This window comes from Camelina sativa, chromosome 9 (genome assembly GCF_000633955.1).
Source record: "Camelina sativa cultivar DH55 chromosome 9, Cs, whole genome shotgun sequence".
Classification (NCBI taxonomy): Eukaryota; Viridiplantae; Streptophyta; class Magnoliopsida; order Brassicales; family Brassicaceae; genus Camelina; species Camelina sativa.
The window spans coordinates 20,572,032-20,593,801 of record NC_025693.1 but is presented as its reverse complement, the minus strand read 5'-3'; the positions used below and the strand labels follow the sequence as shown (position 1 = coordinate 20,593,801).

Below are 21,770 nucleotides of genomic sequence, written 5' to 3'. Positions count from 1 at the left end.
TCCATTTTCTTTTATTGTACAGATATACTTTTCTCTACGAAGAAACATCAGAAAACCAAGGATTTGGGGGTAGGCATTGTTCTCCTTGGTTCTTCTCTCTCTCTCTCTCTCTCTCTGTCGTCTGATGTTATTTTTTACATAACCACAACTCGTCTTGACATTTAAACTTGTGTTTTTGGGCTGTGTAGCCTGAAGATTTTTGGATAAAGGCACCCAAAAAAGGAGTTGTTGTCTTTGCAATACCTGGTGAAGCTGGTCTAACAGAATTAGCCGGCGACTTCAAAATCCACTTTCACGATAGTGATGGAGATTTCTACTGGTATACCCTCTCTTCCTTCACAGACATCTTCCAAATCGCAAAAAATCACTAACTTTTACTGTCTCTGAACTCAGTTGGCTAAATACTACACTGACTGATAACAGAACAATGCTGAAAGGTAGTGACTTTGATGGCTTTGAAAAGGTAAACGAGATGCTCATAACCTTGATGATCTAAGATGCAAACCTGGTTGCTTTCCTTTAGACCTGATCCCTTGACGGTTTTTGCAGAGAAAACTGCCTGCACCGGGCTTCCATGTTGAGATCGTAATGATAGAATCCGACAATTCTCAACCAACGAAGCCCAAATCTGACTCATCCCAACAACCATCTCAAAGTAGTTCTGAAGCTGATTCCAGCAAACTCCAGTCTGATCAGAACAAAGACGATGATGTATTCTCCGACAGTGATGGGGACGACAACGGAAACTCGAAACCCATTGAGACTAATTCAACTACCGAGAATACAGCAGGCTCGATGCACACAACTAGTAAACCTCATCAGATCAATGAGCCACCAAAGACAGATGACCCTTCTGCAAACAGAAGTATCACAAGTTCATCATCCTCAGATCTTCATAATCCATTACCGAACCACTCATTAGCAGTTAGTGATATCAAAGCTATTGCTGCAGATGCATCGGTCTTCTCTTTTGGAGATGAGGAAGAAGACTATGAAAGCGACTGAGCCTGAAAACTCAGGTTTTATCACACATTCACACTTATTATCATACACACACAAGTATAACAGATTCTGTATTGATTCCTTCTATATAGCTTCCCATTACAGAAGAAACATTTGTAACAATTTTCACATTGTAAAACAAAATAACAGAAACATTTCATTGGTTCCCAAATGCATTTCTTGTTGGCGATAATCTCATTCCTGCATACGAACTTACAACTTTTATTTAATTTCACTATATCTCTTCTATTTCCTTTATATCATCTTCACAAAGGTTAGTTTTGTTAGCGTTGTAGTATAATACTGTGAGTCTGTGACAATAAATACTAGTTTTGCCATTGATTCTCGAATATCCAAAAAAAAAAAGAGTCGTTGAATTTCAAACAATTATAAATCAAGGTTCAAACCAGCCTAGAAATACTGAATTATAATACTACAATACGAAATAGTTAAGCTAATCGTAGGTTGCATCATTCATCTTTAACCATTTTACGGACATATAAACTAGCTCTTGATCCCGAACTCCGCTTCAAGACGACCAGTTTTTGTGGCAAACCCAATGAATCCTTAAAAAAAATACACCAATGCAAAAACTTATTTCAGCTTTCAATCAGATAGTTTAGGATCTCAAAAGTAGAGATTCTAAAATACCGTCATTTGGATTCCATCAATGTTTTCAAATGCTTGATCTGCTTCTTCTGAATTATCAAAAACAGTAAATGCACAATAGTAACCTCTCTCCGTTTTTGCTGGCTGCCAAACGAGAAATAACAGAGGTCAAAGATAGGTTTTAACGTTATGGATCCGTAGAGAGAAAAAAAGTACATGGTTTTGATTTGTCAACCTTAACATCAAGTGTAAACTTTCCAGAAAGAAGTTGTTCCAGCTCTTCAGATGTCACATTGTGAGGGATTTTATGTAGAAAGAGTTTTGCTTTCTCAACCTCCAGCATCTATGGAAAAAAAAATTGCAGACATTTGTTTTTGTATTTGTAACTAATAAATGATAAAACTATCCATCTTTGCTAACCTCTTTAGATGGTTTGATTGTTGTATCAGCTCTTTTCTCTATAACAGCAAGTGCAAGTTTCATCGCAGCTGTTGCATCATGTACACAATCATGAGGAACGTCAACCTTTCGGACTTCGTAACCCAATATAGACTGAAAAATACAAAAAAAAAAAAAAAGTACTTTAAAAAGTGTTATCCTTTTTTGTGATATTCACCTTTAAGAGTAGAGAAACACATTATAGACTCACTTACCTTGCTAAGGTTGTTAAGTGAAGGTCTTCTGAGCTTTCGTGCATTTGAATACTTGAACACAAGCGCGGTATCAATTACTTTGGGATGATCTATCTTCAACACTGGGATCAAAAATACCCATAAGTTTGTAGCTAAAACCCCAATAAATATAACTCTACTGTGAAGTTTTTCACTTACCTTGCAAATCTCTGTTCAAACTGTGACCTACCAAAATCGTACCCTCAGAAAGAAGAGGCTGCAAAGTTTCCTGCACATTTCACAAACAGTTAACTATACATTATTGCTGGGAAGAAGATAAACCAATACAAGGACTCTACACTGGTACCTGTATATCTGCCACAGAGAGTGTAGCATTTTCGATATCTTCAGCAGTCACACCTGTTATGTGTGCCCTGTAGTCAACAACAGGTTTGTCCGGTTTCACAAATTTGTCAAGAACCACCTAAAGCCATCATGAACATATTTGATCACTCAAGGGTCAAGAAAACAGGTCCATTGCGAAAAAGGCGGTCACTAAAGATTCTCTAAGCTCTATCTATACCTTTAAATCACGGTCTACAGCGCCAACTCTAACTAAACCTTCAGTCCCATCTTCACAAAGAACCATCTCACAATCAAGAGCTACAATTTGAGTTGATTTCATCACCTCTGACATCTTCAATCCAACATCGGATACAAACCAGTCCTGCTTAGCAAATTCAAGAAGTCTTAAAGAACCGCAATAAAACATCAAGATCCCATTTGTTAAGGAGAGAGGGAAACAAACCTCGGAGTATGGCTGGAATAAATAGTCTAGAGGGTAATTCAGATGCTCAAAGGTCAATCTAACTAGCATCTGTACTGCCAAACAACAACATTTTCATTAAAGCTCAAACAGACACAACATATCCAAACAAAAATCATTCCCCAACCTGCTCAGGAGTGTCTTTATCTTCGGATTCCTGCTTCATATTTTCAATGAGAAGATGATTGGCGTGAAATTTCAGAACCTTACCAGCAAACAAACAAAAAAAAAAGAAAAACCAAAACTTCATTAGTAACAGTAAGCATTTGGTGGCCAAAAATTAAAATCACAATTGTGTATTTCTCTTGGGGTTGACACACTTACTTGCAAATCTTGTTTCTTCTTAAAAGTAGACAGAAACTGGACCAAATCGTCACGGGAACGCCTCGAAGGGTCAATAGGTGACTGGAGATTCTTGTCGTAAACATTCAAAAACTCCTTCCAGTTCCCTTTTTCTCCTCGCAAATCTCGACTCTGCAGTAACTTCACCAACTCCTCAAGCACCTAAATCGGAAAAAACAAAAATTTTAAACGGAATTTTAAGAGATACAGAGTAAGGTTATATTCAAGGCTTCAAGCTAAGGTAAAAACAAAAGACACCAACTTCTTTCTCAGCGGTGGCTAGTTGAAGCTCCATAGTAGTACGAGAAACAATGCCGAGGCGGCTCAAACCAACACTGTTTGTGGAAGAAGAAACAGAGAGAGTTTAGGGTTTCTGTTTTTTGATTTTGTTGTTTCTTCTTGTATATCCCCTTGAATTAATTGGTCAAGTCTCAAGTGGGTCTGACCGTCTGAGACCAAACTGGTTAAAACTCGAGGGGGACAGTACTTAATCATGGAGAAGTCACAAAAGTCAAAATTTTCAAGTATGCGTCCTCTGTGACATCTTTGACTTCCCATATAGTGACATTTTTTTGACATTATTATATTAAAATCCATCTTATGTTTTTATGATTTTTATCGTTTTTTTTTAGCTTCTTCCGTTTTTTTACCAAAACCTTTTTTTTCTTTTGGTCCAAAAAAAAAAAAAAAAAAAACTTTTTCTAGAAAAACACATTTAATTTTCGTTACTATATGAACACAATAAATCTCACGTAGATGAGTTTAACTGAAGTATGAGGACACCACTACGATGGAGGGTCCATAGCATACGGAGTTGTGGACAAGGGGAGAAGATATAGAGAGGACCATTTTCATCACTTTACATCGATTCTTGTTTTATGATTTTTGTTTTATGAAAGTTCATATAGTATCTATATACCAAATCCTAGGTTACATCATTCCTCTTAATCCATTTTACGAACAAATAAACTACCTCCTGGACAACAACTCAGCCTGAAGACAATGCGTTTCTGTGGCAGCCCCGACGAATCCTGATAAGCAATATATGTAACATGTAACAACGCATATAAACTTATTTCATCACTCTAGCTCCATCACAAAGTTTTCAGATTCTTTAACAAATAAAAAACAAAGATTCTAATAAAAAAAATACCTCAAGTTTGTTTCCAGCAACGTTTTCAAATGCTTTATTCGCTTTTCTTGAGCTATCAAAATTAACAACCGCACAATAGTAACCTCCCGGTGTTTTTGCTTGCTGCCAATAGAAAAAAAAAAAAAAAAAAAAATCCGAGGTCAAAGAAAAGTTCGATGTTAAGACAAAAGTACATAGTTTTGATCGCTCGGTACCTTAACATCGATTGTAAACTCTTTAGAAGAAAACTCTACAGAAAGAACTCGTTCCAGCAGTTCAGATGGCACATTGTGAGGGATTTTATGCACAAAGAGTCTTGATTTCTTAGCCTCCAAATCCTATAGTTAATTTTTTCAGACATTTGTTAATTTTAGTTAATGATATTAAAACCTATAAGTTTGGTAAGAATCTTTTTATAACCTCTTTAGATTGGGAGATTGTTGTGCCAATTCTTTTCTCTATAAGAGCAAGTACAAGTTTCATTGTAGCTGCTGCGTCGTGTACGCAATCATGAGAAACGCCAGCCTTTTGGACTTCGTAACCCAACATAGACTAGTTTAAACAAAATAGAAAAAAAAAAGTATCAAAGATGTTATATACTCCCTCAAGAATAGTAGAGAAACCCCATTATAAGATTTACCTTGCAAAGGTCATTAAGTGAAGGTCTTCTAAACTTTCGTGCATTCGGATACTTAAAAACAAGTGAAGTATCAATTACTTTTGGATGATCTATCTTCAATACTGAAATCAAAACACTCGTGATTAGCTTAGCCAAAAATAACTTAACATGGACTCAACTAGAGATTTTTAACTTTTTGCTTACCTTTCAAATCATGGTCCAAACTGTGACCTACCAAAATTGTACCCGTAGAAAGAAAGGGCCTCAATATTTCCTGCAAAGTTCACACAATTAACATAACTTGTATATGTGTTTTCTTAAAGGACAAAAAAAAACTACATGGTTTATATATTACCTGTATATCAACCACAGAGAGAGTAGCTTTTTTAATATCTTCAGCAGTAACTCCTGAAATACTTGTCATATAGTCAAGAACAGGCTTGTCCGGTTTCACAAATTCGTCAAAAATCACCTAAAGCCATAAACATTTGATCACCCGTTAAAAGACGCTCACTAAGAAATACAAATCACCAACTCTAATAATATTAATTACTTTTAAATTTTGGTCTACAGCACCAACTCTTTCTTCTTAAAAGTTGCTAGAAAAGTGACTAAATCATCATCATAGGAATGTCTTGAAGGGTCACTCATGCTTGATCCATACTTTTTGTCGTAAATGTCTGAAAACTCCTTCCATACTCCGTTTTCTCTTCGCAGACCTAGACTTTGCACTTCCTTCACCAACTCTTCCAACACCTAAAATTGGATAAATTTGACGGTTTTAGATACAGAAAAACTCAACCTTAAATGCTAAGAACGATTTTATTCACACAAGAAATATAGCTACTCGGCCTGAGAAGTTAGAGAAACAGATTAAAAAAAAAAAGAAAGAGAGACGAACTTCCTACTTTAGGCTCCATGATACTAATAAGCAGTGCCGTTGAAACTGCAAAAAAAAAATTCAAAGCCAGGTGAAAGCTTGAGGAAGAAGGAACAGAGTTAGGGTTATAATTTCTTCGCCTTTTGATATGAGAGATTTTTTTTATGTTTTTCAATATAACTTTTTAAAAAATATAGAAAACTTATTTAGGAAACTTTCCTGAATGCTTTTTGACATAACTTTCCTAAAATTCGTAGTTAGCAGATGAGGAAGAAGACTATGAAAGCCAGTGTGCTGTATTGACTCTGTTACTTCTATAGATTCCAAAAAAAAAGTGATTTATTAAGCTAAAGAAATATCAAATATGGGACACTTTTTATTATTTCCCAAATGTATTTTGTGGTTGGAGAAAATCTTATACTTGCATCTGAACTTGAAGTTTACTCTCTTTAGTTTCTGCTTCAACTCATCGAATTCATTTAGATGACTTTCACAATTGTATATTATTTATTACAGTTCTGTTTTGATATTGTGACAGTTTATTAATTTTGCCACAGATAAACTCGAAAATCTGAAAAAAAAAGATTACTAAAACTTGGAATTTTATTATTATTAAGCAGTGTTAAAACTGCTTCAAAAGTCAAAACATAGAAAATAAGAAAGCATAATTTATAAGAACATTATAAGCTTCAACCGATCGAATCCTAGGTTGCATGATTGCATTATTAATCTCGAGTCATTTTACGGACATAAAAGCTAGCTGCTGGACCAGAAATGAGCTTCTGTGGCAACCCCAACGAATCCTGATAAGCGAAACATAACGTCGTAACTTACTTTATAATCACTCTTGAACAATGAGTTTAGGATCCTTTCAAACAAAAAAAAACAACAGAAATTTTAACATACCCTCTCTTGGCTTCCACTAATGTTTTCAAATGCTCGAATTGCTTCTTTTGAGCTACGGAAAATAACAATTGCACAGTAGTAACCTCCTTGTGTTTTTGCTGGCTGACGAAAAGGAAAAAAAAAACAAGGTTAAAATAGAGTTCCGTGTTATATATTTATGTAAATTATACTATGGTTTTGAAAATCCCAACCTTAACATCAATCTGAAACTCTCTGGAATGAAACTCTCGAGCAAGAACTTGTTCCAGCTCTTTACTTGGCAAATAGTGAGGGATTCTATGTAGAAAGAATCTTGATTTCTCATCCTCCAGCATCTATGAAAAAAAAAATGAATAGAATTAAATTGTAATTTAAGGTAAACAACAAATGTGGTAAATCAGACTTTTTCTAACCTCTTTAGTTAGTCTGATTGTTGTGTCAACTCTATTCTCGATAAGAGCAAGTACAAGTTTCATTGCAGCTGCTGCATCATGTACGCAATGATGAGAAACACCAGTCTTTTGGACTTCATACCCCAACATAGCCTGAAATGTTTTTTTTTTTAAATAGAAAGTATTAAGAATGTTATTTAATATTCGTATGTGAAGACATAAAGGCTAACCATGCAAAGGGTATTAAGTGAAGGTCTTCTGAACTTTCCAGCATTGGGAAACTTGAATACAAGTGAAGTATCAATTACTATGGGATGGTCTATCTTCATCACTGGAATAAAAATAAAAAAATAAAAAAAAAACTCAAGATTTTAGCAAATATCCAATAGAAATAAACAAGGATATCAGTACTAGGAAATTATTTACTTACCTTCCAAGTCATGGTTCAAACTGTGACCTACCAAAATTGTACCCATAGAAAGATACGGCCTCAATTTTGCCTGCACAAACATGCAGGTAAATATGTGGTCTCTAAGAAAAATAAATAAATAGAAAGACATCTTCAGCAGTATATCAACCAGAGAGAGAGTAGCATTTTTGACATCTTCAGCAGTAACTCCAGTAATAGTTGTCCTATAGTCAACAATAGCCTTATCCGGTTTCACAAATTCGTTGAGAATCACCTAAAGCCATCATGAACATTAAATCACCCGAGTTAAGGTTACATTATTGCAAAAGACATCAATACAACATAAAGATTCTAAAAAAAAACTCAAAAGGTATACCTTTAAATTGCGGTCAACAGCACCAACTCTAACCACACCCTCCCTCCCATCTTCACAAAGAACCATCTCACAATCAACAGCTACCATTTGATTTGAAATCATCGCATTCGACATTTTCATTCCCACATCGGATACAAACCAGCCCTGCTTAGCAATTTAAGTAAGTATTAAAGAACCCCATAAAATACACAAATAACTTGGATTTATTAAACAGCAAAAGACAAACCTGGGAGTATGAAGAAAATGAATAGCCTTGTCGGTATTGCGGATGCTCAACGGTCAGTCGAATTAGCTTCTGTACAACCAATAATATTTCAAAGATATTACTATCAAACTAGTATAGACATACTATCAAACTTATATATACAGACATGTTTATTGATTTATTTCCAACACACCTGCTCAGGAGTATCATTAACTGGAGATTCCCGCTTGAACTTTTCAATCATAAGACGATTCGCCTGACGATGAGCCTTAGAGAACAAGAAAAAAAAGAAAAGCAGCGATTAGAAAACTAAAACTCATTAAATTATCAATCACATTGCGTTATCTTGACTTACATCTTTGTTCTCCATATGGTACCAGTCGATTTTTCTAGAGCCGGGGGCTGTTCCATAAAAATTAAACAGAGTTAAGTTGAGACAATAGTATTTGTTTTACAACACATTTTTTAACAGATCCTCATAATATAATTGCAGGATATGAAGATCAAAGAAATATAAATTGTTACAATTACAAAAACAAAAAAAAATGTTTGAAGATGCAATTACGTACATACCTATAAGTGAGTTTGCTCGCTCTTGAGTAAGTGTATCAAATTGCTTGTGTAGTTTCTAGTTTATGCAGGAACTTCAAGTGACGATGTTGGTATTTATAGCTAGCGTTAGTGCATGGTTTCGAAACTATTTAATGGTTCCGAAACTAAATTGTTCATTTGTTGACTTCGCTGATGGGGTGTATGTAAATTAATTATGAGTGTAAATGTGTTTGATTATCAGTGAAAATTTGAAAACAGCACGCCCGCACCCCTTTGACGGGGAAAAGAATCATTAGGGAAAATAATCATTATTAATGTCAAGAGATAAATATAGATAATATCATAATAATGTTACATCTTATAAGAAAATAACCAATTATCAGTGAATCTTGTTAAGAATATTTTATATTTCTAGAATTGTCATTTATGCTGCGATTTCAAATGAAAAAGTGAAATTTAAACTTATATTTTTATCGGTCAACCATTTGGTTTTGTTTTATCTAGAGATAAATAAGAGAAATTAATGTTATATATTGCTTTTTAGTTTCACGATAGCAAACGTACATAACTAGCAATGTGGGAAAAGAAATATAACATTTTTCAAAAAAAATTGTAGTGCATGCTTTCCTTTCCTTGACTTTAAATTGAATTGTGAAGTTCAAATAATGAATGAATAAGTAATTAGTAATAAATACAGAAGTAGGCATTTGTTCTATATCAAAATAAAATAAAATAAAAAGGTTAGGTTAGGCATTTGTTTTTGAAGAGATGCAATGAAATTACAAGAACTAGTTGCTTCACTTTGAGACCATCTCTTGCACGGTGCAAGGCACCAAGTTCTTTCAAAATGTTCTTTAAAAGCATTACTATAAGAGATGTTATATACACACTGTTTTCCGAGTCTCAAGACTCCAGCATCTTTATATGAAAACATAGCTCACATTGTAATTGTTGGAACTTATGATTAAAGCTAAGTGGAAAATAACTAATTTCGTAATAGTAATAACCTTAAGCCATGAAATCTTGAAAATGAAATGTGAAAATTAAATACAGAAACAAAGACATAATATTACAGAAGCAAGTTTTTGTTTTGAATGCACAAATCTTGTAATAAAAAGAGGTGCAATCAAATGGAACTAGTAGCTTCACCTTGAGACCATCTCCTAAACGTGCTAGCCACCAAGTTCCTTCCTGCAAGTAACCCTAACTTTGTTTTCAACATAGCTAACCCTAACCTACTACCACCTGCAACTTCCACACCGCCATTACCATCAGCCACCGGCGGCGGGTCCTCAACAACAGTCTCAAGAACTCTCTGATCACCACCATCCACCATCCCCGAGTCATTGGTTTCATCACCATCCATACTCACTACCAATATACTCCGTTCACGCAGCCATTCCCTGACTTCACTCGTAACCAATTTACATTTCTTCACCTTCAGTTTCACCAGCTTAGGACACCCTAAAGCCAGCGCCTTGATCCCGACATCTGAAATAAGACATCCCTTGATACAGAACTTCCTCAACGCCACACATTTCTCCGCGATGCAACCAATCTCCGTGTCTCCAATCGTACCACTCCCACAAAGAGCTAACCGTTCAAGCTTCTTACAGTTCGAAGCAATGGCGGACAAGCTCGTATGTGTAGCATTCACACCGATGAGCACAAGTTCTTGCAAATTCAAGCAGTGTTTAGCTACAGCCATCAGACCATCATCACCGATTCTGTTAGTCCTCCAACCATCAATGTGAAGCTTTCTCAATAACTTACATCTCTCAACAACACTAGCTAATCCTAAATCCGAACATTCAGGAGTTTTCACTATATGCAAAGTCTCTAAATTGTTACATTTAGATATAGCAGAGAGTCCAACATCACTCACTTGAAGCCTCTCCAGATGAATCTCAGTTAAAGAACTATTCCCATCTCCGTTCATTTCAAGAACACTATCCCAATTACCTAAACAACGAAAGATTCTAAGTTTTTTCAACGTTCTTGTAGCAACCAAAGATTCAAAGACCTGACCATTAACAAGCTCCTTCAAACAAATCGATCTAAGCGAAGAAGACAAACTCAGCTTAATAGGTTCAGCTAATTCATGAATTCCCCTAATCCTCTTCACAGATAACTCCTCAAGAACCTTACAATGCTCAAGCATCGCGTTTAATCCCTTAGCACCGAAATTACAAGAGCCACACGATAGCTTCCTCAAGTTTTTACAGTTTCTAGCGAACGAATCCATACCTAGATCCGTAATCTCGCGACAACCACGAAGCTTGACTCGAGTCAGATTCGAGCAACGAACCGAGATCATAACCAAAGCTTCATCGCTCAAGCTAAAAGACCTCCGATCACAACGAAGAGCGAGCTTCGTCACGGAATCGAACCGATCGAACATACAAGGCAAGAAAGGGAGGATCTCAGCTTTAGCGTCGAGTGATAACCGGTGACGATTCTGACCGTCGACGAATAACCACCGTTTACATACGAGAGAGCTTCGTTTCCGATCTCCGGCGCTGAGAAATTGAAAGATATGAGCGAGGCAATCGTCCGGCAGATCTGCCGTGAAATCGTAATCTCCATCTTCGAAACCGATCGATTCGCAGTCGAGAAACTCCGGTGGTGACCTGAGAAACAGAGAAGTATGATCGCGTACGCTTGGTTCCGCCGGAGACGACGGAGCTTGTCCCATTGTTTTTTAATTTTTTTGTTTGTGTGTGGTTTGAGTAGTGCTGTAGAGGGTAAGGTTTGCGTTGAGTCGCGAGTCACACGAGTCACGACGACTCGTCAGATTTTCCTCTTTTCAAGTTTTTGTACGTGTGTCAACAACTCTCCTTTTGAGGCCTTCGTACGTTTGGCCCGTTGGGCCTTCGTGATCAATGACACAATTAGCTTATTGTTTATTCTAAGCCTGAATTTAAATTGAATCACTGAAAAGTTAGCTATTCCATTGTTTTGGTTGATTACTGTTGCGACTTGTTGCTTGATGATGATAGTAGTTGCTACTCGGAAACGTACAACGTTTAACCGCGGTTGCTGATCGCAATTTTCAGAAACTCTATATATCTCTTTTGGTTATGTATTATTGCGAAAACAGTAAAACACTTAAACACTGATTCTGATTTTGTAAGACGCAAAAGCTTTGTTATAGTTTGATCTGTAATAATATTCTTGTGAAAGTAGTTTAATATTCCAAAAGATATAGCTTTAAGGCTCTTGCCATTATATGTAATAATGGGCCATTTTGGCCCAATTATGATACAATTTGACAATTTGATACAAAACCATCTTTTATTTGCTTTTTTTTTTCCTACTAACTTCTCTCTATCCTCTAGTTCCAAATTCCAATAGACAATAGTTTCGGTTTCGGTTTTTTTTGATGCAATACTACATTATTAAAAACTAGAAGAGCAAACGTGAATAATTTATTATGGGACTAAATTTCTTAAAATGGAGAAGAAAAGAGAAAATATGGTATTTATGGTAAGACCATTTGTGAAAAGTTTTTGGAAGTTGGGTGGGTTTTGCTGGAATACACTTTACACTAGGTTGAGAACTTGAATCTCTCTCTCCACATCTCGCTTAGATTCTTGGGCCATCGAAAGTAAAATAAGGAATGAGGTTGATATAATACAGTAATATGCCTTTGAAATAATTTTTTAAAATGACTACATCTCACGACTCACATTATATATACAAAACTCAACCCCCAAAAAAAGATTTGAGATCTACAATTCTAGAGGAGATCAAATCAAATTTCTAAATAAAAGGTAAGGTAAGATATGAAATAGTTGTCTTCTTCTCTACTAGGAAATCAAGTTTTTCTCTATCATAGTGTAGTAATGGTATCTGATACATGTTTATGTTAAATTATATATCTTTCTCTATATAAACAAATGTAACTTGTATAATTATACTTATGAGAGTTTAATACAATTTTTTAATATCACATTTGTGTTATTTACTCTTATTAATAATAATGATATGTTAATTATTTTCATAATCTTGATTAATTTTCATGATCGATCTCTTTATAATTAATTCAACATAATAAATTTTTTGTTCAATCTCTTAATAATTACTTCAACATAATATATTTTTTGTTTTTTTTTTTGTTTCTCCATTTCGTTTGTGGATAATAGTTTGTATTATATTGATATGGTTATTTAGATTTTAATAATACTCATACGTTAAAAAAAGAATATATGTTTTGAAACCAGTTTCTAATATTACAAGTATGTTTTTAATAATTATCGAGAGATACTTGGAAAAAAAAAACATAAAAGATAAAAGATATAATGGAGAACAAATAGTTAAAATATTTTGAAATAGAGCATATGGTCGTTAGCTACTTAAAAGACAAACTAAAAATCTAATAATACATCATTAAACTAGAATTTAACTAATGTTTATTTATGAATGATTCAAGCAACACAACACAACATTTTGTTTAGATTTCTACATTAACCAATAAAACCACTTTTAACATTATCAATTTAGCCAAGAAGTAATACTCAAAAAGAAAATTTCACATTTTTACCATATTCTAAAAAATAATTTTAAAAGGAACTAAGAACTAAATGTTTCATTCGTATCCATTAAAACTAAAGAAAAATATATATAATTTTTTCTCTTTTCTTTTTTCAATGGTTTTTCTATTTTCTTTTTATTATAAAATGTTTGTACTATTTAGAGAAAACGAATGGCAGGCAGCTGTATGTAACTACTATTTCAATTTGAATTCCATTTTTCGTCGCTTTAGAAAATTGAAAATTCACCCATGCTTCAGGGTTCAGCTGTGCCTCTGTCGTGAAGTTACAATTTGATTATTATTATTTTTAATTGTTATATAAATTTTTAAAATAAAGTCATGGCCCCATCAGACCATCACCAGCCTGTTTTTTTTTTTTTTTTTACTTTTACCATCTAATTCTTTTTTTTTTTGGAAAAGGTAAATAAACGTTTAATTTCTTGTTAAGTAACAAAACACATGTTTCAGTTTTCTAAGATGTGTTTTGATGATATTCTTCTTTTTATCAAAACACTATATCAAATTGCAATACGTATTTCGTTAACAATATGAAAATCATTACAAAAAATAATACTGATATTTATTTACATGTTATTTTTGTTGTCTCTTATCTTCCAACCGGAAAAATAATTATTTATAACACAAGAACAGTGATGAGTGCTATAAACGGATTAACTTTTCAGAGTTGACTCAAATAATTGTGTTGAGATTCAAATGAAATCTGACACACATAGTCATTTATGTATTTATCTTAATACCATATGCATTATTATGAACTGGTGCCAGTAATTAGGTTGGTGGTAATGATGTTAGATTGTGTAATAATGAGAACGTACCAAAATGATGAAAAACTGTGACTGTATCTAACGGATTTATTTGGATTGGAGCTAAGGTATATAATGTTACCTAACATTTGTATCATCATGCATTTCATGCTTACTATATCCAAATTGCAAAACATCTAAGTGTGGAAGGGTAAAATTATGATATTTAGTACTGTACTACTATATTTTTTATTTTATTTTATCTTATCAACTGTAAGAACTAAATTAAATAGACTGGAGACTGATCCACACACAAAAAAAAAAAAAAACATAGCATACATATCCAAAATATTTTGGCTAATGTTAGGAATATAGTGAACCATTTGCAAACTAAATTATTTTATATTTGAAACTCACAATAATTTTATTGCAAACCAAGTTTATTTCTATATAAAAACGGTTTATAATTGATATTCTTATGATTTTTTAGAAATTTTTTGTCATGTACACATTAAGTATTACTTACCGGTAAATAAAGAAATAATTTAATTCAAATACATTTTTTAATCTCATTCACCGTAATCATTCGAATTTTTGAGTAACATTACCAAATCAATAGTCTACCCGAATATTTTGACTGTCATAAAGATAAAAGTAAAAAAAACACCATTAAACCATTTTTAAAGAAATATGAACTTATTAATGTCAAAATAGAAAAGAAAAAACAAGTATGATAGAGACTGTAAAATTGTTAGCCACTATAAATTTGATCAAACATCTTTATTTTTAATAACAAAATTGAAGAAATGTAAATATTTTTTTTTGTTATTTTCTTTACATATAAAATGCAAAATTAATTACATAATCTGAAAATTATTATTTCTCCATTTCTTATAGTATAAACATTGATGTATCTTTTATTTTATGTAAAGAAATTGCAAATTTTATGTGAGTGTTAATCAGTTTGCTAACACAATTGCAAATGACATGATTGGTAATGAAATCTATATACATAATTGGGTTACACAATCTTATATGCAAATTTCAATTTATTACGTTTTGTAAATATTCTATTATTTTATTTCCTAAAACGCATATATCCTAATTTTCAAGTGATTAAAAAACATACAGTATAGCTAACACAACCTAAGGAGATGTTATGATTTTTTGTTATATCTTATTGAAGAAGAAGAAGAAGATTATACTCATTCCGCCGGCCCTAGCCACAACCTAATGAAGCATGTGAAATACCTCTTGTCACCTCTAGATTACAACCCAACCCCCATACTTGGCTACTTGCAAGATGCTTAGACATTTGTTTTTTGAGTATGAAATTAGGCTTTCTTTTGTCTTTGGCTTGTGGCCCTAAAAATGTCAGAGACGTTTCAGTATACATTGGATTAATAACTATGAAGTTTTGAAGTAAGACTACTGTATGAACAAGACTAAGCGTTACATGTTATGTTCTTTGACCAGGTATGAACTAATGGTAGGTGTCACTCCATTCTCTAGTCTTTACATGTTATGAACAAGAAGACCAAAACGCATGGACCTTCTTAAGTATTAAAAAACAAAAAGATGCACAAAACACTATAAGGGAATAGGAGCAAAGCTAGGCAATACATTTAACAGTAAATGGGTGACACCTAACATCAAAATAAGTTTTACTACTATTATAGTGTGTAGTGTACATACATTCATGTATTAATAAATAGTAAAAACAAAGGGGTTAGAGTAGGAAGAGGGATATCGAAAGTTAGCGTACGGCGTTGGTCTCTGGCAGACAAGACGCCATTATTAATTATGACCCAAAAAAAACTTCTTCGATCTAATCAAAAAAACAACACAACACAACACTTACAGACACATCCTCTTGTTAATCTAACCAAACTTCACTCTGGTTCTATTTTATTTTATTGTGTTATTTGTCATTAAACAAAAATACCCTCTCACACTTCTTTATCTTCCTAGCTTCTTGACCATTAAATAAAAAGGTTATCGTCCGGATTCTTGGACCATTATTATAAATAACTCTTGTCTCCTCTAGATTACAACCCAACCCCATTTTTTCCCTTATTTCTAATTTTATATTCCTTTTATCCTCTTTATTTTAATACTAGATAACTAGTTCCCAAAATTTTAGCGTAAAAGTTTAAAAAACAAATTTCTATTTAACATACATATATTTACAAATTTTTAATACAGTATAAGATTAACATAAACATAATTACAAGAAAAAAATGAACAAAATAAATTTGTGATTACCAAATTTGATCTTACAGTATTATTACTAAAAACCTGAAAAATGGTATCACTCAAATGTTTAACTAGCAAATTTATCAGTAAAATTTTTAATAAAATTATGTGATTGGTAAGAAAAATTTACATATTTTAGAATTATCGACAATTACACAAGCTATCAACCAATAAACATTATAAAACAAATGGAATATTTCTTATAAAGACGACGAAACAAACAACATTTTAAAAGCGATGATAAGGAATTTGTTTCTTTTTATTTTAAAGTTATGAAATGTGGAAATGAGAAGTCGCTATTAAACTTTTGTACAAATCTCAGACTCTCCCGCTTGTTACCAATGGCCTTAGCTTCCTCCTCTCGTGATTTACTTTTCCCCATTCCCTTATTTATATTTGTCTTTTGCTTTTTTTCATTTCTCTATTTTTTTTTTACCACACATTGCTTTCTTTCACAATCGATAAAGATCATCAATATATATATTGCTTTGTTAACCGCGTCTAGAGGAAGTAGGAACTGAGTGAAAACGTGACAACAGATTCATTTACTGTGCACTTGTAACACTTTTTCACTATTATAAGAAAATTATACATGTACAAATATTTACCGACTCAAACCATTATACATTATATCTTTCAGTTTACTATTCTGTTCAACATTTCTTATACATTTTTTTTTTTGTAGTACTAAGTAATAACTATAATGTTTGTTACACAACTAGTAGTAATAGAAATGGACTAAAAAATATGATATCTTATATGATAGTATAAGTTGCATTTATGTATCGTGAACGCCTAGTACAACGAATACAACATTTACGTTTTTAATCTGCTTTCTGGGTCCTTCGTCAGTCTTATAGTTTTTAACTTTTAAGCATATAAAGCAGCGAGAATTAAAATTGATTTGCTCATCAAGATCAAGCTATTACTATTAAAAAAAAACTTTATAGGATACATAATTTAACTAGTTTTAATACTTAAAGCTCGAGCGTTTTTAACAGAACGAGGTCTTTTTAATTAACTTAAAATAATTAAAATATTGTTTTGATGTTTTGCTTTTTTTTTTCCTTATGTTTATGTCAGCTCGTTGACCATATATAGCTTCCCATTCGTCCACGTGGATTTTTCTCTGACATATGTGACCCCACGAGTAATTTTGTATGATTAATATATCAATTTGAATCTCCCTTTCCGTATATTAAAAAAAATCACGACAAAGGGTGAAATTGAAATGAACTGGTTTTCAAAGTTTCCATAAATCTTAAATAGCTCAAACTATGTTATAACATAACCTACAGTATTATACGAAATCAAAGTACTAATGACAAAGAAAAATAATAACAATAAAAAAAGCTTTGCTTGTAATCATCGATGCTCAAAACCGAAAGGTGACAAATTGCAATTAATGGTCAACGCATTTATCCAAAACTGAAAACTCCAACACCATCTCATAAGTGCGTGAGTCATACGCTCTGACCGAGAGCATCTTCACTAGCATCGAACGAACAGGGATCAAAAGCGTGTTACCACACATGCACAAAGCACGTAGTTATATTTTTTTCCGTAATAATACGTACTGTATTGCTTAAGCTTTTTAATTAAAATATAAAATCAAAACAGTGTAATTAACTCAATTTTTATATTGTAAGTTCATTAAATTAAAATTATATTTTTTATATTTTTCCATTTCTGTGAATAAAAACAAAGAAGAAGTACGGTTTCATCAATTTTCTCGCGCGCCAAACATCCGAATAATAAAAGACAAAAACAAAAAGGATAGAAAATAAAAAAAATAAAAATAAATTAAAAAAAATCTTTAATAAAAAAAGAAAAAAAAAAAAAAAAGAGGACAAGCGTGAAATAAAACCCTTCACTTTCTTTGGCATTTGTCTTCACTTCTTTTTATCTCTCTCTCTCTCACAGTAAGAAGAGAGTCTCTCTAATGGCTGTAGAATGAACAAACGATTACACAACAATCTCCTTCGTCTTGATGGCTTTAGAAGAAGAAGAAGAGAGTCAAAACGCACCGTATTGCGTTGTTCTCGATGGTCTCTTCTGTGAGGAAGAAAAGACTGAGTTCGATGATGAGGGTGGGGAACAACAAGTAGATTTGTGCTGCGAAGAGGGTGTCAAAAAGTTTCCGTTTTTACAACTGGGTTTGTCTGATCAAGATATGTTTTGGGATGACGATGAGTTGTCAAATCTGATTTCGAAAGAAGCAGAAGAAGACTTGTCTAGAAAAAAACCGAGTCTTTATTATGACGAAATCTTAGATGATGAGTTTCTTGTTCTGTGTCGTGAAAAGGCTCTTGATTGGATTTTTAAAGTGAAGTCTCACTATGGTTTTAATTCCTTGACGGCTCTTCTAGCTGTTAACTACTTCGATAGGTTTATTACTAGCAGGATGTTTCAGTCTGATAAGCCTTGGATGTCTCAGCTTACTGCTGTCGCTTGTTTATCTTTAGCTGCTAAGGTTGAAGAGATCCGTGTTCCTTTACTCTTAGATTTTCAAGTAAGTCTTCTTTCTTACTCTTTCCCTCAGATTCACTTTTAATGTCAGCTTGAAAATTTCCGATTTTGAGACTTTTCTCTTTCTTTATTAAGGTGGAAGAGGCAAGATATGTCTTTGAGGCTAAGACTATACAGAGAATGGAGCTTCTTGTTCTGTCTACTCTTGAGTGGAGGATGCATCCTGTTACTCCAATCTCGTACTTTGATCACATTATTCGACGATACAGCTTTCAATCTCATCAGCAATTGGATTTCTTGACTAGATGTGAATCTTTGTTGCTCTCCATCGTTCCTGGTAAATGTTTTAGACCTCTTTAGTTGATTTGAGTTTAGATCTCTAAATTCTTGTTCTTGTTTGTTTTTGTCAGATTCGAGGTTTCTGAGTTATAGTCCTTCTGTGTTAGCCACTGCAATAATGGTCTCTGTCATAAGAGATTCCAAGATGTGTGACGAAGCTGTATACCAATCTCAGCTCATGACTCTACTCAAAGTTAATAAGGTTTGTGGGTTTTGTTACTCTTAAAGTGATTATCTTTGGAACTTTTAATGCCTAAGGTGTAATTAGTATAAGGATCGAGAACTGATTCAATCATCATTTTTTACTTTAAAAACAGGAGAAAGTAAATAAATGCTATGAGTTAGTGTTAGACCACAGTCCAAGCAAGAAAAGGATGATGAATTGGATACAACAACCGGCTAGTCCTGTCGGTGTATTCGATGCATCATTCAGCTCTGATAGCTCGAAAGAGTCATGGGTTGTGTCTGCTTCTGCTTCAGTCTCGTCTTCACCATCTCAAGAGCCTTTGCTCAAGAGGAGAAGAGTTCAAGAGCAGCAGATGAAGGTGTCTTCAATAAACAGAATGTTTCTCGATGTCCTTAGTAGTACTAGTCCTCGCTAATAATAATGATGTCTACAACTTTATCAAAAAATCTGTCGATTTAGAAAAAACGTTTAAAATCTGTTTCCATGTTTTACATATTATCCGGCTATGGTTAAATTCAGAAACATTATGTGTTTTTACTTGGCTCAATGGTGTCTGTTTCGTTTATTTGATTATCGAATAGTAGAGATCTTTTCCCATTTACATTAGAAGTTCCATTATGATCTACCTTGTTTCATCTAAAGATACAAGTCAAAGATTAGATCTTCAGATGCATCAGCAATACCATTACACTACTGGTACATATCTAAAAATATGACATACATTATTGGTTTGTTACTTAGTACAGATATGAGGGACTTTGTCCTTTGAATTGAAGAAGACAACTATTGAGTTAGTTGGACGACCAATAGTGTTGGACAACTATGGAGTTTGTTAGCTCCTCCATGATTTTTATTTTCCATTCAACTTTTTAAGTATTTTTGTTTTTGTTCCTTTTTCTGGGAGGGTTTTGATTTGAGAGGAAATGCGGAGAGACCAACACTTGGGTTGGTCCAAGTACTTGTGTTGTATTCAGTTGTGTGGTGAAAAGCAAAGTAGCAAACTTGTTGAGATATACACATAACAAACGTACACATATCACTTTATCTACTTCTTGCCATTGCTATATCATGTCAAAACATTAAATAAATACCTTCCATGAAGAGTCTTGTTATTACACAGGACCAAATAGCATTGAATAGATTCAAAAGAAAATAAAATAAAATAGAAGCTTTTGGTTGAATTAGAATGAATGTACCAAAACCAAACCACTCATAAAAACTTTTGTTCTGTGATCTCTCAGAGATCTTGTGTGTTTCTTGAAACTCTAAGACAATTTTTTATATTATTTAGTACTTTAATTCAAGAAAGAAAGAAAAAAAAACACTAAAATTCTAAACTCTAATGAGATAATAATAAAATAAATCTTTCCCCTAAGGCAAACATGAATTTAAAAATTCTATTCTTCCAAAGGATTAATTACTGTCTTATGTTGAAGTTGAGCACCGGCCGTGGCATACTCCCACACACCAATATGAGCCGGCCTTGGGGGATGGTAAACGTCTTAAACTTCAATGGTCTATCAATTGGTGGGACCTCGATTTATATATCAACATTCATTACAAAACCAAAGTTTTCGTCATCATTTCTGATTATGAGTTCATTGAAAATCCAACATTAATCTTTTCAATATTCATTACTACTAGACAGCTAAGACCACTAATAAAAACAGAATCCTCTCATCTACAGTAGTAAAAGCTCAAAGCCTACAAAGATTTGGAAAATTCAAAATCACCGTTGACTTTCAATTATCACAAAACCTCAAATAAAGCTTTAAGATGTAAACTAAGCGTCACAAGAGATTCTATAATGCTTGGTCTTTCACACCGACTAATCTACTACCATCCATATGTTAGTTAGTATTATCTTTTTGTTATTTAAAAGCCTATCGACGCCTTAAGTACATCAAACATTGATACTGTGTTAGGCAAACCCTACCAAAACCGATTAACAATTAAAAAAAAATTAGCAGAACAAACCCGACAATCGAAGTATGGATCGTAACAACAAACATTATATTATAGTATAGTTTATTATATTAGGTCTCGCAATATAATATATATATATATAGTCCCATCGTGCACCGTCTTGTTCCTTTTGACAACAACCTATTTACAAATTTTTTTTAAGACACATTATTGGAATTATTATCATCCCACATCTCAGATATGTGTTCACCAAATGTTCACGTGCATCTCTCAAAATCTAGCTCAGTGTACAGCAAAGTTGTCAATTATTGCTAACTTACCCAATTTTAAAATTACCAAGAAAATTAAAAAATCTTCGATGTTTATAATGTTAAATCAATAAAGTTATGAAGTTTGTAACTAATTTGACATAAAATACGGAAAAGGAAATGAGAATAAAAAAAAAAAAAAAAAAA

The 21,770-nt window shown here is 33.2% G+C and overlaps 6 protein-coding genes across 8 annotated transcripts in view; 2 read left to right on the top strand and 4 right to left on the bottom strand.

Annotated features, from left to right (window-relative positions):
* The window catches only part of LOC104715496 (phosphatidylinositol 3,4,5-trisphosphate 3-phosphatase and protein-tyrosine-phosphatase PTEN2B), a 9,017-nt gene extending 7,822 nt beyond the window's left edge, over window positions 1-1,195 (top strand). The window contains exons 16-18 of the mRNA XM_019230009.1: window positions 189-319; window positions 394-463; window positions 550-1,195. Coding sequence (XP_019085554.1) covers window positions 189-319; window positions 394-463; window positions 550-1,005 — 657 coding nt within the window. The 3' untranslated portion in view covers window positions 1,006-1,195. The remainder of the gene's footprint in view (window positions 1-188; window positions 320-393; window positions 464-549) is intronic.
* Window positions 1,329-3,858, bottom strand: LOC104711546 (small RNA degrading nuclease 1-like). 2 transcript variants are annotated; one of them, XM_010428251.2, is made up of 12 exons: window positions 3,653-3,858; window positions 3,373-3,552; window positions 3,176-3,253; window positions 3,031-3,099; window positions 2,806-2,949; window positions 2,590-2,706; window positions 2,442-2,511; window positions 2,265-2,365; window positions 2,032-2,163; window positions 1,847-1,954; window positions 1,654-1,755; window positions 1,329-1,568 (listed from the first exon to the last, which is right to left on the bottom strand). In XM_010428251.2, the coding sequence occupies exons 1-12, from the start codon at window positions 3,683-3,685 to the stop codon at window positions 1,473-1,475; spliced, it is 1,230 nt and encodes a 409-aa protein (XP_010426553.1). In that variant the 5' UTR covers window positions 3,686-3,858; the 3' UTR covers window positions 1,329-1,472. The 2 variants fall into 2 exon arrangements, with proteins under 2 accessions (XP_010426553.1, XP_019085699.1); XM_019230154.1 differs by lacking the exons at window positions 3,373-3,552; window positions 3,653-3,858 and having other exon boundaries at window positions 3,031-3,104.
* LOC104715495 (small RNA degrading nuclease 1-like) lies at window positions 4,335-5,792 on the bottom strand. Its single transcript, XM_019230008.1, has 9 exons — window positions 5,789-5,792; window positions 5,695-5,729; window positions 5,497-5,613; window positions 5,346-5,415; window positions 5,163-5,263; window positions 4,943-5,074; window positions 4,738-4,860; window positions 4,544-4,645; window positions 4,335-4,421 (listed from the first exon to the last, which is right to left on the bottom strand). Exons 1-9 carry the CDS (start codon window positions 5,790-5,792, stop codon window positions 4,335-4,337), a joined length of 771 nt encoding a protein of 256 aa, XP_019085553.1.
* On the bottom strand, window positions 6,747-8,750 carry LOC104715494 (putative small RNA degrading nuclease 4). Its single transcript, XM_019230007.1, has 11 exons — window positions 8,744-8,750; window positions 8,644-8,690; window positions 8,482-8,556; window positions 8,310-8,378; window positions 8,084-8,227; window positions 7,729-7,981; window positions 7,529-7,629; window positions 7,320-7,451; window positions 7,119-7,241; window positions 6,928-7,029; window positions 6,747-6,824 (listed from the first exon to the last, which is right to left on the bottom strand). Exons 1-11 carry the CDS (start codon window positions 8,748-8,750, stop codon window positions 6,747-6,749), a joined length of 1,131 nt encoding a protein of 376 aa, XP_019085552.1.
* LOC104711544 (F-box/LRR-repeat protein 16) lies at window positions 9,816-11,616 on the bottom strand. Its single transcript, XM_010428250.2, has one exon. The coding sequence runs from the start codon at window positions 11,533-11,535 to the stop codon at window positions 9,967-9,969; it is 1,569 nt and encodes a 522-aa protein (XP_010426552.1). The 5' UTR covers window positions 11,536-11,616; the 3' UTR covers window positions 9,816-9,966.
* LOC104711543 (cyclin-D3-3) lies at window positions 18,275-19,959 on the top strand. Of its 2 annotated transcripts, none has more exons than XM_010428249.2 (4): window positions 18,275-18,906; window positions 18,999-19,170; window positions 19,274-19,404; window positions 19,520-19,959. In XM_010428249.2, exons 1-4 carry the CDS (start codon window positions 18,385-18,387, stop codon window positions 19,802-19,804), a joined length of 1,110 nt encoding a protein of 369 aa, XP_010426551.1. In that variant the 5' UTR covers window positions 18,275-18,384; the 3' UTR covers window positions 19,805-19,959. The 2 variants fall into 2 exon arrangements, with proteins under 2 accessions (XP_010426551.1, XP_010426550.1); XM_010428248.2 differs by having other exon boundaries at window positions 18,276-18,906; window positions 18,999-19,200.

Bases quoted from the DNA above. Each gene is read 5' to 3' on its own strand.
- LOC104711546 (XM_010428251.2), bottom strand. From the start codon at position 3,685: ATGGAGCTTCAACTAGCCACCGCTGAGAAAGAA. The intron at 1,955-2,031 runs GTTAGCAAAGAT...TTTTTTCCATAG, and splicing joins CAATCAAACCATCTAAAGAG to ATGCTGGAGGTTGAGAAAGC. The intron at 1,569-1,653 runs GTATTTTAGAAT...ATTTTTTTTAAG, and splicing joins TTGATGGAATCCAAATGACG to GATTCATTGGGTTTGCCACA.
- LOC104715494 (XM_019230007.1), bottom strand. The intron at 8,379-8,481 runs GTGTGTTGGAAA...TTGGTTGTACAG, and splicing joins TTAATGATACTCCTGAGCAG to AAGCTAATTCGACTGACCGT. The intron at 7,452-7,528 runs GTTAGCCTTTAT...AAAACATTTCAG, and splicing joins CACTTAATACCCTTTGCATG to GCTATGTTGGGGTATGAAGT.
- LOC104715495 (XM_019230008.1), bottom strand. The intron at 5,075-5,162 runs GTAAATCTTATA...TGTTTAAACTAG, and splicing joins CACTTAATGACCTTTGCAAG to TCTATGTTGGGTTACGAAGT. The intron at 4,422-4,543 runs GTATTTTTTTTA...ATTGCTTATCAG, and splicing joins TTGCTGGAAACAAACTTGAG to GATTCGTCGGGGCTGCCACA.
- LOC104711544 (XM_010428250.2), bottom strand. From the start codon at position 11,535: ATGGGACAAGCTCCGTCGTCTCCGGCGGAACCAAGCGTACGCGATCAT.
- LOC104711543 (XM_010428248.2), top strand. From the start codon at position 18,385: ATGGCTTTAGAAGAAGAAGAAGAGAGTCAAAACGCACCGTATTGCGTT. The intron at 18,907-18,998 runs GTAAGTCTTCTT...TTCTTTATTAAG, and splicing joins CTTTACTCTTAGATTTTCAA to GTGGAAGAGGCAAGATATGT. The intron at 19,201-19,273 runs GTAAATGTTTTA...TGTTTTTGTCAG, and splicing joins GTTGCTCTCCATCGTTCCTG to ATTCGAGGTTTCTGAGTTAT.